Genomic DNA, 15,393 nt, shown 5'->3' with positions numbered 1-15,393 from the left:
AAGTACAAGTAAACACTTTCAAAACCTTACTCAGGTAAAACAACATAAGTATTATAAGCAAAATGTACTTAAATTATTATAAGTAAAAATACTTATAATGAAGAAAACAGGCCTGTGTGTTGTTTTATTGTTTTTCTTATATAGTTGGTCAACATGAAGCTATTTTAAAATACTTTATATTTGTGGGTTACTCAATCTATAACAATTAATTGTTCTGTAAGAGTATTTGCATTTGTGTAGTGTGTATTGTGTATTTGGATACATAATGGTATATACTCTTTGTTCTTGTGTTCATGTATACTTGTATTTGTGTGTTGTGTACTTGGAAAGCACTTTGGGTCAACTCCTGTTATTTTTAAATGTGCTATATAAATAAAGTGACTTGACTTGTATTGTAAATTCAAAGTTTTGCACAATTTTGTCAATGCATTAATTGTGTTTATTTATTTTAATTTTGTTGGTACTTATAGTAATACATAATGTGACTGTATCTTTGAATGTGCATTGCTTACTTTTGTGTGCAGCCTAATTTTGGAGGTATATTTTCTTTTTGAGGACTAAAGGGAACAAAGTATGTAAGCTTTACATTATATTATACATCTTTATGGTGCCACTCTGTTGTGTTGTGATTGGTAGGTCAATTTATCTTTAATATTTATCTTTAAAATAAACATTTTACACACAGTAATGTCAGAAACTGTAAGATAAATTAATGTTAGTAATTAAATATATTATATGACATATACCCACTTATATGTATACATTAAATTGAAGTGTGTGCGTCTCTCTTTCAACAAAGCCTCAAATCCCCCTCTCTTTTTGTAAAAACACTCAGCCCCGCCCGCCCCTGCATTCCCGGTATTTAAAATCAGCTTTTACTAAACTGTGTCGTCACACTGGGCGGATCCAAACTTCCCGAATGGACCAATGGGACAGCGAGAACGGGTCGATTGACACCTCGGTGACGAAAAACTGCGGGCCAGCTGTCACGGCGCGCGAAATATCAAAATTTATATTCGGTGTGGAAGAGGCGGGAGGAAGAGGAGTAGCTCGGCTAAATGTATTTTAAATGTGCTTTAGACGTTTAAAATAGCCTTTAGTCACCCAAACATTTACTTTACGACGGCCGCTGTGGCTGCCGAGATACGACGAAGAGTTGTCTCGGCTGGTTTATTTTACAAAAGAGCGTAAACTAGCCGGCGGACAAAGATGAGCCTGGTCCTTTCTCAACAACAGGTGAGACCATGCTTTCAGATATCTCTAGCTAGTTTAGACATCCATCTAACGTGAGAGTATCAGACAGTTAGTTATAAGTTATGGGGAAACACTGGCGAGAGAACTAAGTTTGCTAATTGCAGAAAGTGTTAGCCAGTTAGCTAGCTCGCTAGGTTAGGTTTAGCCAGCTGGGATGATGGTTGTCTTCTTGGCCTGGTCACATCGGTTAAGCACTTTTCTTTGTTGACTTCTGTTAAAATATTATATCTAAGCAGTCTGATCTTTGTGATTACGCTCGGAAATCCATCACTTGTACCGGCGACTTTTTCAAGTTATGTTACATATAGCAAAGTTAAGTCTAATCATTGAAAGGAAGCAATGTCGCTAGCTAACGTACGTGCTCATTGTTTGGTTTATTGCAAGGCGCCACTCGTGTAACCCAACAGCCTGTCTTAAGAAACACCGTTGACCTCCATGCTTCACACTGACTTTGCAAAGAAAATTTAATTTGCCTGACATTTGTTTGACAAATACAGGCACGTGGTATAATTTTGATACCATAGAAAAAGTAATGCAGTGATTTAAAGGAAGGATTAAATGCAAGTAATCTGCCATTTTTATCCGTGAAATAAGTTCATAGAGTAGCATAAGGAACCCTGGACACTTAAATGTGTCTAAGATTAAGGCTGTATTACATTGAATGTGGAGCCTCATGCCCCCCCCAGTAAACAGAGATCAGTCCTAACAGACTGTAGTGCCACCATACTGTAGAAAAAGCACTTCATGATGTGTTAATTCTGTTTTGTGTTGCTGTAACCAGGCTGAGGTGCTCCCAGCTCTGGCCCAACCTGCAACTGAGAGTGATTCAGACAGTGGGATGGGTTCTCCAGCAGAGGAGATGGTCATGGAGACCGCTAACAATAAAGAAGAGCTTCCAGGTGAAGTAACAAAACAATATATTATAATCCAGGCTTTGAGAGACAGGTCAGAGCCAAGCAAACTTATTACCCTTGTACAGTTTAGGATTCAGAGGACACTTAACCACAAAGTTTACAATAAGTGTAACAGTCAAATTTACTATTTAAATGGCATCCCACAATCAAAAATACTCACCTAAAGAGAAATCTGCCTGTCCTATGCATTTTCTCAAATTGTAATTTAACACATGCTATGTAAAAAAAATAAAATAATAATAATAAAGATAAACAGTGCCTCAAGGATGTGACTGCATGCACCTACAGGTTAAAAATACTTATGCTGCAACAGAAGAATCATTTTGAAGAATCACATTTATTTAAAGTTCAAGTAAAGATGAAAATGACGGAGTTCACATCAATCATTGAGTAATACACGAGCAAACAAAAATAACATACAAGCATGATGCATAATGATTCTTTTGGTTTTAGTCCACCTAGCACAGCTTACTTGGTATTACGCTGCCTCACAAAGAAGCCTTAAAGGATTTGGAATGACAATTGTGCAATTTGGCTGTTTATTTTGTTTGCAGATTCTGATGATGACGAAGACATCACAGTTCACAGAAAGCCTCATCGTAATGCCATCAGAGACAGCGACAGTGAGGAAGAGGAGGCAGTGGCTGCGGAGAATAGTCTACACATGGCCGAAGCACTGGTCTTATCTGCTTCCAGCGGAGAGGAGATGGAGACTGGAGAGACACAAGAGAAGGGTGAGAGGAAAGAGAGAGTGGCGCAGAAGAGCAAGAGGATAAGCCGTGCTCCAGTTGACAGCGAAGACAGCGAGCCTGAGCAAGACAAATGTGGAGAAATGGAGGAGCAACATGAAGAGGTGAGGAGGGAAGTGAAATCGACAAAGGAACGGACGAAGAGAGAGAAGAGCCAGAGGCATCGGGAGAAAAAGGAGAAGCGTAGCAAAGCGGTAGAACAACTGAAGAAGAAAGAGAGGTTCTCTGAAAAGGATGAGGTTAGTCCCACTTGGCATTATCTTTTTCATTTTTTTCTTATTCTTTTGCCGCTGAATTCTTTGTGCAGTGTGTTTGGTGCCTCAAGGTTCCTGCTCTAATCTAGTATGGAAATGAGAGAAAAATTGGACCCTAAGCTTTGAAAAAGTATTTTGTATACAAAAGTACATGTCACAAAATATTTATCTACATATTTAGATCATTGTTTCTCATTCCAATGTTTGTATCCATTAGGAATAATCTTTGTGGAAATAATCTAAACAGAATTGTGTGATTGTTATCGAATAAGAATATTTGACGCGGATTGTATTGTACAATTAAAGACAACTTTGTACACATTTCCTCAGAACACGCCTCTCCCTCGGGCTCTGAATGACAGTGGATGTCTGCTAGGCGACACAGACCTTTTTGACACCGGTCTGGACGATGAGGAAGAAGAAGAGTCTTTGGAGGCCATACGAGCTGCTGTCAAGCAAAAGATGAAAAAACACAAGGTACAGTTGTAATCGTCCATTCAATCAACATTATTTCCTGTGACTTAAAAAAAATTAAATTTATGTTTACTTTTCAATCAGAATCAAAACAAGAACTGTACTTATATGTAAAGGCTTTAGTGGGAATTGAAGCCCTTTTTTTTGTGGTTATCACTGTATTCAGCAGATTACTACTATGGTACACAATACTCGAAACAGAATTTGATGACATTTCTGTGAAACTTGGGGACAAGAGTGGCGCAAAGTTAGGCTTGGCATTTTGCCGATGTTGTCTGGACAGGCGTTTGTGTAATCAGTGTTCAATATTGCTGCAGGATCCTCTCCTGAATGAGGAAGAGGAGGAAGATGAAGAGGCACCAGAGAAACCCCAACGTGCGGTATGCAGTGCCAAAATGCTTGGCTTTATTGTAAATGCTGCAATTTTGATACCAAGCGGCGGTTTCATTCTCTACATATGTGATGTTTTCAGGAGAGGAAAGCTGCACGCGCCAGCAAAGAGGCAATAAAGCAGCTCCACAGTGAATCTCAGAGGCTGATTAGAGGTTAGTTAAAAGAAGCACTTCAATTGTCTTTTATCTGTTTTGGCAATTTGTTGACTGTTTTCTGACAAGTACAACTTCTCTGGTCATGCCAATTAAACCTCTAGATGGGGACGTTTTGGATCATAATTTGAAATGTGTCATTCCGACTTTAAAAGATATATCTCATATGTTCCATGCTACATCTTGCTCTTCTGTCACTGTAGAGTCTACGCTTGGCCTGCCCTACCACATCCCTGAGCCAAAGACCATCGACCAGTTCTTTAAGAAGAGAGCCAGGCCAGAGGGTCCTGCCATGGCGTTGTTGAAGTAAAGACAAACATACAAATAACATGCATAAATCAGGGCAGCAGCCATGTTTGACAAAAATTACCAGCTGTTGACACAAATTTCTCAGACAAATCTGATTTTATAATGGATTTGTCACCTACCCATACACACACAGAATCATAAAAATAAAAGTTTCAAGACTGCCATAATAAACTTACAACTTAATGATAATCTCATTCTCTTCAGATCTGCTAAGTATTCAGCCGTGATGTTGGAGACACCGTCAGCTCCTCCTCCTCCGCCGTCGCCACCTACCACCAACCCACAGAGTGAGCCTCTGCAGCTCTCCACAGAGCAGGACTTGTCGCATTCTCTAGATCTGTCGTCCTATCAGATCCAGCCCATCAATCATCCTGCTTCCACCTCGTCCCCACAGCAGGAGGGCCTCAGCCAGGCCAGAGAAGGAATCGAAAGCCTAGATCCCGACCAGGAATCTGGACCGATGCTTTACCTCTCTGAGAGTCTGCAGGAGTCGCTCACAACAGATGGAGTAGTGAGACCCGCTTCTGACTGTGGAGAAGAAACCTCTCCTGCACCTTTAGAACAAAGTCAGACAGCAGTAACGTCTGACCTGCTAAAAGAGCCTGCATGTGGGTCTTTGGTAGAGCCTTTAGGTGCTCAGCGTGGGAGAGCTGATTCAGCTGCAGCAAAACCTTCAGCACAGCAACCCACCAAATCTAAGAAGGACAAATTGGCCAGGCTGAAGGAGCTTGGACTGGACCCCCCGCCTGTCGCTAAATTGTGTCCAGATGATGGAGCCTTTGTTCAGCTTGAGCCTCCACAGCTCAACCGCGGTGAGTGCTGAAATCCTCATTATCGTTAGAAGAACATAAGTAAGAATGTATCATGAGTCAGAATAAACCATTCTATTACATTCAGAACGGGTATTCACCCCTCTTCTTTTAGGTGTGGAGGCCCTGAAAGAGCGTTACCTTCGTCATGTCCAGGCTCCCACACGCCCTCAAGGAGAGCGTACGATGCAGCTCAACATCATCCGCAAAGACAGCGCCCCGTCTGGCCAGGAAGAGCTGCACTCTGAGTCAGTCACTGTCACTGTTAAAGAGGGAGCAGAGGAGCCTGTGCCAACCAAACCAGGTATGGATACACATGTCATGTGCACATAGAGGCCGGGGTTTCTGGGAAATTTTAATTTTGACAGGAGACTAAATTCTTGACCTCCTTTTAGAGATATCAACATAAAGGAGATTTTCTCAGAGGCAGGGCCGTCGGGTGCAGGGGTAGACGTATATTTCTTGGTTTGCGTCCTGACGTGACTAAGCTCCTCTTTCTGTCTCTCCATAGGAGAGAAGCTGCTGACTTTGAAGCAGCGCCTGCAGCTCGCCATGGCAAAACGGAGACAAGAGGAGAGGGCGCGCAAAGCCGAGCTGAATCGCCTAGACAATGAAGACTGTGGGGAGGAGGAAGAGGAGGAGGAGGAAGACATGACAGATGAGTCTGAGGAAGAAGAGGTAAGAGGATGTTTGTTTCTTTCCGCTGAACACTGCGGGCTGAAACAGTCAAATTACTTGAGACACTTTTGTGCATCTATGCCCTTTGTACTCACATCAAGCTTGATCTTCTCTTTAAACCAGGGTGTAGATGACTTACTGGGAGGTGATGATGGTGAGCAGGAGGAGGAGGAGGAGGAGGAGGAAGGCAGTGTGGCCCAGAGTATCAGGAGCCCTTCTGGTGTGGCACTGAACAGACCCTCGCCAACTCCTGAGCTAGTTAACACAGATGACACACTCATGCTGTTCCCCGGCAATTCCTGCTCTCGCACTGGGTGAGTGTGTCTTTTTCACATTGTAACTTTAGAGCATGCACCTTAAGTGAAATGCTGATACTGCTTTAAATGAATGGACAAATCCCAAGTGTGGCCATTTAAGTATCACGTAATCATTACCTGGTTGTCCTATTTAGGAGGGGAAAAAAACTGCTTGTAAAATAGCTGCGTATTGGCATCATTTGCATGTACTGGATGTTTACTCTGTGTGTCTATTGATAGTGAAGCTTCATGCTCTGTTCTCCTTTTAGTGATGGCGGAAGAAGGTCTGGTCCTTCTGGGCAGGACAGTGGCAATAAGATGGGTGGGTAGTGAAAGACATTCAGTTTGTCAGTACTTTTTACACACAGACTAATGTAGTTATTGTTGGTTGTTATTAATGAAAGAAAATGCTTTTAAATATATTGATCGAAAAATGTGCCTTCTCATTCTACTTGAAAGTGCTCGATTCAGCATGACACTTAGTATTTTGTGTGCAAAATTTGTACAGTATTTTTCTCACTCCGTCATCTGTCTTGTTTACAGAAGAGGATGACTCTCTTTCCTTGGTAAAAGACAACAGCCACAACAGCAGCTTTGAGCTTGCAGCATCTATGATAACCTCCTACCAGCCTGTCAATCATCAGCGCTCCACAGGAAGAAGCGTCTCCAACTCCTCCATTTTCCGGTCCCCTTCTCCCTGCCTCTTCAGACCAAGCTTCCTCGGCTCTGCCTCTAAGGTGAGATAAAAGGGATTTTAGGTTTAATACTGGGAGAATCAAAAATGATATCACCAGGGGTTTGAATTTTCCTAAACATGCCCAGGGTTAAAGAGAAGTGTTTCCAGTTAGTCAAATTGATGAGGCATACAGAGAAATTCGCTTATGATAAAGGGGTGCACAATTTTATTGTCGTCATTTTCTTAATTCGTTTGCTCGTTTAAAAAATACAACTATTATGAGAGATATTAGACACACTTACAGCTACATATACTCACATTTACCTGAAATAAAAGTAAACAAGAACTTGTGCAGGAGTGGTAGAAAGCCAAACGCTTATACAAGGACTTCTCCCAAAGACTCGAGGCAAGATAAACAGGATTACATTACATACAATCGTGATAAGGCAACTAAAAAACAAAGGGACAAAGAAAATTCTTTAACCATTTATGTTCTGTTGTTTGCTTCAAAATTAAGTGGTTTAATTTTCTTCTCCCCCCCCCATCAGAGTTCTGGCAAACTCTCTGAGCCCTCCCTCTGCCTTCCTGTTGAGGACTCCCAAGACTTGTATGCACCTCCATCTCCAGGAGCAGATTCGGGGCCCCTGGGTGAAGCAGCTTCTGGCCCTGGTCTGGGAGGAGACTCCCAAGGTCGCTTCTCCCTGGAGGACGACACCCATTCCCAGTTACTAGATGCAGATGGCTTCCTTAATGTGGGCCCACGCCCCGGTGCACCTCGCTCCCACAAGAGACAGTTAATCCTGGACAGCTTAGATGAAAATGCAATGGATGCCAACATGGGGGAGCTGTTGGGGTTGTGCTCAGGTGTTTTTGGGACAGCGCAGAGCGGCTCGGGTCAGGCTGGAGGCCTCGGAGCAACACAGGAGGATGAGCTGCTTGGTTTGTGCTCTGGAGCATTTCCACCAACACAAGCAGGAGAGGAGCAGATGGGCCAGAGTAAGGAGAGAGGACAGCATGCAGAATATGATGATACCATGGATCAGCTGCTGGACCTGTGTTCAGGGAAATTTCCGAGTCCAGGTAATAGAGTGTGTGTGCTGTCCCCATTTATTCGATGAGAACAACATGTACAGTTAAAGTTACAGTTAAACTGCTTATTTGAAGGCTGAAGTAACCTATGGTGAACAGAATTCAATTTGCAGACATGTTGACTAGTAACTTTTATATAATAAGCTGTTAATTTTAATCAGTTTAGTGTTTACAAACTAAAGAGTAGATTGTGAAGAGAAATTAAACCAATAACCTCAATAGAGCCTGATTAAACCAAAGAATCTTAAGAATCTATAATTGACTAAATACTTGCTGGTTAAATGTTTTTTGTTAGAATTTGTATCGTTGTCTGTATTTCCAAATGTTATGTGCATGTGTTTTGAATTGTTTTCCTACAGTTAAATTATATTTAGATTGGCCCCCTTTGTTCCCAATTTTAGGTTCTCCTCACACGACCTCACCAGCACCAAACAGGTACAGTACAACTGTAATAATGCAAAATCAAAGATTATATTTTGCTGACATAACACAATCTCTAAGATTATCACCTTTTGTGATACTTTATGATGCATTTTTTTGCTCGTTACTTCACAGCCTTTTTATAATGGATTATGGGAATATTTATATGCATTGTAAGAATCTTGCATTAATTTTTCTATTTAAAGTAAAAAGAAGCCAGTGGAGGAAGAGTATCAGGAGGAAGAAGAGGAGGAGGACTGCGAGTTCCGGCTTTTGTCAGATGTGGAAAGTCACAGTGAACAGGTAAGCTTGTCAACACATGCCAAATTGTCCCTGCTAAGCTACCCATTAGAGGTCTGTAGTAGCTGCAACGATTAATCAGTTCCCTGTTGACTATTAAATTAATCAAAATAACTGTCATTAATTAAACGGGTTGAGTAAGTAAAGCTTCTTAAATCTTCTTTTCTAGTTTCTTCAGTATGACAGTAAACTGAATGTCTTTGGGTTGTGGACAAAACGAGACATGTGAGGTCATCTTGGGCTTTGAGAAACACTGAATGACATTTTTCACCACTTTCTGACATTTTAAAGACCAAATAACTAAGCTATTAATCGAGAAAATAATCGACAGATTAATTGAAAATAATCGTTTGTTGAAGCCCTAGTCTGTGGGGGGGCGTGGCTACATACACTGACCAGAGCTTCACATCTCTTATCGATCTACCAAAGTTCCACTTCATGTATAAATAACATACTGGATGTGTGCCTTTTTACAATGCAAATGACAAATGAATTGTGGGTTTTCTAGGAGGACAATGATGAGGATGGTGACGAGGAAAACGAAGAGGAAGGAGAGAGAGACGAGGCAGAGGATAATGATGTGGAAGAGGAGGAGATGCAGGGTGTGTTTGCATCACACCGGATTAAGAAAAAGAAGAAAATGTAAGTGTAGATTCAATTAAAACTTAATATGCTTCCATGCATACATAACCAGTGTTAAATAATCTGTATGACATTATAGGAAAATGGTTGCAGTCATTTTGCATCAGATAATCCACGCTGCAGCACAGGTCTTAAGAGTCTCTTTCATCATGTTCACAGGCGTTTGACTGACTACGTGGACTCGGAGGCTGAGCTGTCAGGGAGTGACTTGGGCAGCGACGATGAGGACGGAGACGGGGGGAGTGAATACGAGGAAGAGGAGCTTCTTGAGGAGCTTCCCTCTGATGAGGAGCTACAGGACCAGGTCAACAAGATCCACATGTGAGTAACAGATCTCATTCTAGTTTGAGCATTTTATTTTTGTGCAATTCAGTGCTGTGTTCACAACTGAAATAGTCAGTTGCACAAATAGATGTTTTTACGTCTTTTGACCAAAAGACGGGGACACCCACTACAACTGTTATATTAATGATTTTAGTGTGATGACTGATTGGGCCAAGTTTGTTCCAGTCTGAGTCAGTTGGTGTTGACAGTCGAAAGATAAAAATGTGAAGATTATGATCGTCCCTTCCAACCATTGACATGAGTTGTGTGTCCTCTGCACGTTTGGCCTTTTCACTTCAAAGTGCACTGCATATTCTTGCACATGTTTTGGTACAAGAACACAATTGCCGTTATCACAGGATTTGTGGGTCATCAACTGCCTGAACTTCAGTTGTTAGCAGTCGTTCAGTGTCTTGTGGATTTACTCAGTAAGGTTTATGCTACTTCCTGACTGTCAAACATATAAACAAATCTGTACTCGTTGTTGGAAATGATCTTTTATGTCTGTGGGTTTCTGCTTGCTTAAACTGCACTAATACAATTATTTGCTCCAATCATAATAGAAATATCCTGTAGTATTAATATAGCGTGGATATCTGAAATTTAGTGGTTTATTAAACTGAGAAATGGAAAATATCATCCAACCCACATTGTTCTTTCAGGAAGCAGATAATGGACGATGACAAGCGTCGTCTGAGGCTGTACCAGGAGCGATACCTTGCTGATGGCGACCTGCACTCTGATGGCCCGGGACGAGCTCGCCGCTTCCGTTGGAAGAATATGGGTGAGTTTACATGATGGGGGGGGACCCTTAATCCCATACTTATACTGGCAATTAATTTTGAATTTATTGGAATTTAGACAGTTGTTAAAAGAACGCACAACACAAGTAGTATGTACGTATGTGTTGCTGCATATTATTTCAATTCAGTACAACTTTATTTATCCCTCCAAGCACAATTGTACTCGGCAGCTTGCCACCCAGTTTAACAGACACGCACGCACACACACACACGAGAAACAACTCCTTTTAATAACAAGTCTAAAAACAATTTAAGGCCATGAGCTTAACAGTAATGTGGAATTGGTAATAAATACATAAATTACTATAAATATTAAAAATACCTGAAAAGTGTGAGCATGTTTGGGGGCGGGGGGGATTTTCCGTCTAGACTCTTCAAAGTTGCTCCAGCAAACTATTGAGTTACTTTTTGAATTCTTCCAGATGATGGTTTCAACATGGAGAGGACGGGAACAGAAGGCGATGAAGAGGAGGAGGGAGATGATGATATGGACCAGTCTGAGGTCCAGAGGAGAAAAGAGAGACTAGAGAGAGAACAGTGGCTCAGAGAACAGGTAGGCCGTAGGGTTTGTAAATTTGTGTTTGCAAGTATTGAGAGTGAGGTAAAATTCTACCAGGCTTAAAAGAGGGTTATCCCTGTAAACATACTAAGAAAAGCTAAATGTGTGTTCATTTATGATACATGCTTTCGAGTCATCTCCCTCTTCTGCAAGGGGGCGTTGTTATTTTGTCTTCATTCCTCTTCTCTGTGTCTCTTCTAAGTCTGAACAGAAAGCCAAGAAAGGGGAAGCTTTGGATGTAGATGATGAGAAGATTGGAGAGGAAGACAGTCAATTTATGAAGCTGGCCAAGAAACTGACTGCCAAGACTTTGCAGAGAAAAGGTCGGTTTGAGCCCTCACAAGAAGAATCCAAAGGTGTTTTTGTCCAATAATAATTGCAGTATTAGTCTTAAGTCTCAACTTTCATTTCATCAAGCAGCCCTATGTTGCAGAATGACAATTATATGTACCTTGAACCTTAATATAGCAAACAAAAGATTTTAAAACAAATCACCAAATGGGTCTTTTCCAAGTTTAAGAGCATTGCCTTTGTTTAAATCTAAACTTTGGTATGAAACATAAGGAACCATCTGGGGTTTTGAGGAGTAAGGTTTCAAGAGTTGAAGTCTGGCTGTTTGAGCTTTTAAAGTTGTCAAAAATGTCAAATCGGCTCTAAAGACCAATCAGATTTTTAAAATTTTATTTATTTTTAGCTCCCGTTAAAATCCTGTCAGGTAAATGCTGAACAAGCTATAGACTTTCCTAAATATCTGTAAACACAGCATGACAGTAGTTTCAATAGGAAGGGATGAATGTGTGATTAACTGAAACAGTCTAATCTTGGAGTTTAAGTTCCTAAGATATATGCTGTTTGATGTACTTATTGCTGTCAGCGAGATGACTGTGGGTAACTTGACCTGATGTGCTGCAGAGAGACACGCACACAGACTGCAATGAAACACTGGCATGTATCCCAGCAAACTAAACTGGACACTGAGGGGACAGAGCTGCCAGTGCTGTCATTGCTAAATGGAAAGTTACTTCAGTGTTCATTTCCCGACAGTTGTGACATTCTTGTGTTCCCACAAAAAGCAATGGCACTGAAAGTGAGTGGCTACATGCAATATTCATGAGTGTTTGTTACTGACTACTTCCCATCCTCGGATCCACACGACAATGTGACAACAGGAACATGAGTCAGATATGAAGGGCATTTTTTTTTTAACCAGCTGACTGAAGAATTTTTTTTAAAACTCTGCTATGAAATAAATTGTGAGATTTAATAATAATCATGCAGCACATATCAAAACAAAGCTACAAAGTTCTTTACATTAGCGCATAACACAGACCGGCACATACGGGTACTTCGTAAAACGTTACATCTTTGCGGCTAGAAAACCCAACAGCCTCTAGATGGACTGAGTGGCAAAACATCTGTTACCATGGCTGCGTTTAGCAAATGGATAGTAAAACAAGTGATTATTTGCTCAAAGTAAAGGCAGTCGGACTCTACGGTGATCCTTACTGCTTACCAAAGAACCAGTGGTCCAGCTCTTTCCCATTTTAGATGTGTTTAGCTGATTCAAGCTAATACTGCTGCTCGTCTTTCTGCCACTCAATGAGAGACATCTATACATATTTGAATGAATCACCAGGTATTATTTGGCTGAGTGTCGTTAATGGCCAACTGCTTTTGAGCTAGCCTGAAATTTATTTTGTGACGCTGCTATACCGTATGAGTGTACTCCAGAACTATAGAAGTGAATTCATATTTGTCATCAAAAAGGAATTTATAATTCTGTCAAAATAAAGAAGTTAGTGTTCTCTGGAGTCCAATACATGGGTCAGCAGTGGATGGATACAGGTTATTTGCAACCTGCTACACAACAGCTTTTCTGCATTTTTATTTTTCTCTCGTTAGCTATGTGAAAAGCCGATTCTTTCCCCCCAAAATGCACGTCTGGTCTGTCACAATTAACATTTCAGGACGACAAATTTAACAATGAGACAAATAAAACAGGTGATTTGACTTGAGCATTCTTTTTTTTTTTTTTATTATTACTTGGTTTTGGTTATGATATTGGGAGACAAGTTTACTGGCCAGTTTATATTCTATTTCACTATCTAACTTTTTAAACATATTTTCACCCCAGAGCCCCCTGTGGCACCACAACCAGAAAAGAAGACCTCATCAGCTCTCAACCCCTTCCAGAGATCCTCGCAGCCCTTACAGGTACGTCACTGTCACCGGGGCGGAACATCCCTAATTGTTTAAAGTTGTAAATATTATCTGACTTTTTGTTCTATTTAATTTTGTGTTTACCAAGTCGGTTCAACTACTCATTTTTCTTTTTTTTTTTTTAAAGTGGAATCGTTGTTGTTGCAAAAACAGCTAGCATCTGCCAAATGCTGTAACTGAGAAGTCTGTTAACTCTATCAGCCACTTTGGCTGACAGACATCAAGTATTAGGATTTAGTGGGTTAGTGCTTTTTGGAGGACCGGCTAGTGTGGCCAGTGGAGAATAAATATCAGAATTCTGCATTGTACTGAATTCTATTAAACAAAAACTTAACTGAAAAGGATCCAAAATGGTGCAGAATGAGGGGTGTGAGTGGAGGGCAGCAATTGGCCTTTTAAATATTTAACCACCAAAGTTCATTACATATTCCCTGTCATCTGTACAAGGTCAGTCGGAGACTTATGTTTTATTGATTTCTTCCAGGTGAGGAGAGGTTCACTGCTGAGTCGGCCTCACTCCGTCCTCCAGAAGCTGGCATCGATCTCAGAGGGGAACCCTCTGGCGCCCAGAAACAGCAGAGGGTTTCTGTTTCAAACGCTGTCTCCTGAGAAGAGCAACTCGACCTCAGATGCTCCCCAGAAACAGGTGAGTGAAAGGAATGTCACTAAACAAACGTGTTGTGTCCTCGTATTCGTGCAGGTGTAGGAGCTGAGACAGAAGGAGCTTGATGGCGTCCTACAGAGAAAACTCAATATGCCTTAAGCTTTTTATGACACAAAGGGGCTTGGTCACAGTAATATTTCACCCTAAAATTTAGCTCATCACAGAAAGGTCAAGTTGGAATTTATTGTCATTCTTTCCACATACAGTCCTCATTCTTTTGTCTTTTGGCACTGTCCGTTTCTCTATTGTCTACACAGAAACAGTGAAAAGATACTAAGGTTGTGTTAAGTAGAATAACACATGAAACTGATGGTAAGATTGTAGTAAAGTGCAGTCTTGGATATAAGAATGTGGTTCCCCAATATCCTGGATTACATGCCAGACAAATAAGGTAGTATTTGAATCTGTCAGAGAACTGAGCTTCCAAGAGTCTGCAAAAACATCACAGTTTAACTACTAATGCAATTTAGTCACGGGTATCTACTCATGTGCATAATCAGTCCCAAAATAACATGTGTTTTTGTGGCAATATTGCTTTTTAAAAAAACAACACTATGTGAAATCTTCTCACGTCTAACTCTGGGACTTCACTCACACTGGCCAACCTGACACCATGTAGTTAAATAGTGACCAGTTAATGACCGCCCGCTATTTACAAGCACTGCTTACATGCAGGTTGCACGTGGTGGCAGCGCCATGTTTCACAAATTGTTACTCAGAAATTGAATAAATCATTTAATTCTACGGGGAGTAATGTAGAATTTAGTAGGGAGTAGTACCAAAATCCGGTGAGTACTGAATTGTCCCTAGCAATAATTTTGATTAAAACAATAACCACTGTTTGTCCATCAGTGTCTAGTCAATGCATTTGATAAACAAACAGTTAACAGCTCTTGTTCAGTTCAGTAACAGTTCTCCAGACCCCCAGCCACTTTATTTCTGTAAAAAACAGGAATAGCTGCAAATCTAGTGAGTTACTCAGTCCAGGGGAAAGTTATTTATTTATTTATATATATAATATGTGTGTGTGTATGTATGTATGTATGTATATGTGTGTGTGTGTGTGTGTGTGTGTGTGTGTGTATATGTGTGTGTGTATATATATATATATATATATATATATATATATATTTTTTTTTTTTTTAACACACACTCACCTAAAGGATTAGTAGGAACACCTGTTCAATTTCTCATTAATGCAATTATCTAATCAACCAATCACATGGCAGTTGCTTCAATGCATTTAGGGGTGTGCTACAATTTGCAAGAGCTCACCAAAATTGGACAGTTGAAGACTGGAAAAATGTTGCCTGGTCTGATGAGTCTCGATTTCTGTTGAGAGATTCAGATGGTAGAGTAGATTTGGCGTAAACAGAATGAGAACATGGATCCATCATGCCTTGTTACCACTGTG

At 40.7% G+C, this 15,393-nt stretch overlaps 1 protein-coding gene across 1 annotated transcript in view; it reads left to right on the top strand.

Moving 5' to 3' along the window:
• Positions 1–973: 973 nt before the first annotated feature.
• The window catches only part of LOC123977064 (claspin), a 16,449-nt gene continuing 2,029 nt past the window's right edge, over positions 974–15,393 (top strand). Inside the window, exons 1-23 of the mRNA XM_046059540.1 lie at positions 974–1,236; positions 2,036–2,153; positions 2,723–3,156; positions 3,502–3,648; positions 3,963–4,025; positions 4,118–4,190; positions 4,394–4,496; positions 4,704–5,311; positions 5,424–5,612; positions 5,820–5,986; positions 6,110–6,300; positions 6,552–6,604; positions 6,826–7,019; positions 7,507–8,038; positions 8,449–8,482; positions 8,674–8,770; positions 9,276–9,409; positions 9,569–9,730; positions 10,396–10,517; positions 10,959–11,089; positions 11,298–11,418; positions 13,230–13,309; positions 13,800–13,961. Of these exons, the coding sequence (XP_045915496.1) occupies positions 1,210–1,236; positions 2,036–2,153; positions 2,723–3,156; positions 3,502–3,648; positions 3,963–4,025; positions 4,118–4,190; positions 4,394–4,496; positions 4,704–5,311; positions 5,424–5,612; positions 5,820–5,986; positions 6,110–6,300; positions 6,552–6,604; positions 6,826–7,019; positions 7,507–8,038; positions 8,449–8,482; positions 8,674–8,770; positions 9,276–9,409; positions 9,569–9,730; positions 10,396–10,517; positions 10,959–11,089; positions 11,298–11,418; positions 13,230–13,309; positions 13,800–13,961 (3,942 nt within the window). The 5' untranslated portion in view covers positions 974–1,209. The remainder of the gene's footprint in view (positions 1,237–2,035; positions 2,154–2,722; positions 3,157–3,501; positions 3,649–3,962; positions 4,026–4,117; positions 4,191–4,393; positions 4,497–4,703; positions 5,312–5,423; positions 5,613–5,819; positions 5,987–6,109; positions 6,301–6,551; positions 6,605–6,825; positions 7,020–7,506; positions 8,039–8,448; positions 8,483–8,673; positions 8,771–9,275; positions 9,410–9,568; positions 9,731–10,395; positions 10,518–10,958; positions 11,090–11,297; positions 11,419–13,229; positions 13,310–13,799; positions 13,962–15,393) is intronic.

Source organism: Micropterus dolomieu, linkage group LG09 (genome assembly GCF_021292245.1).
Source record: "Micropterus dolomieu isolate WLL.071019.BEF.003 ecotype Adirondacks linkage group LG09, ASM2129224v1, whole genome shotgun sequence".
Classification (NCBI taxonomy): Eukaryota; Metazoa; Chordata; class Actinopteri; order Centrarchiformes; family Centrarchidae; genus Micropterus; species Micropterus dolomieu.
Note: the sequence above shows the minus strand (reverse complement) of the source record. Positions and strands in the feature narration are given on the sequence as shown.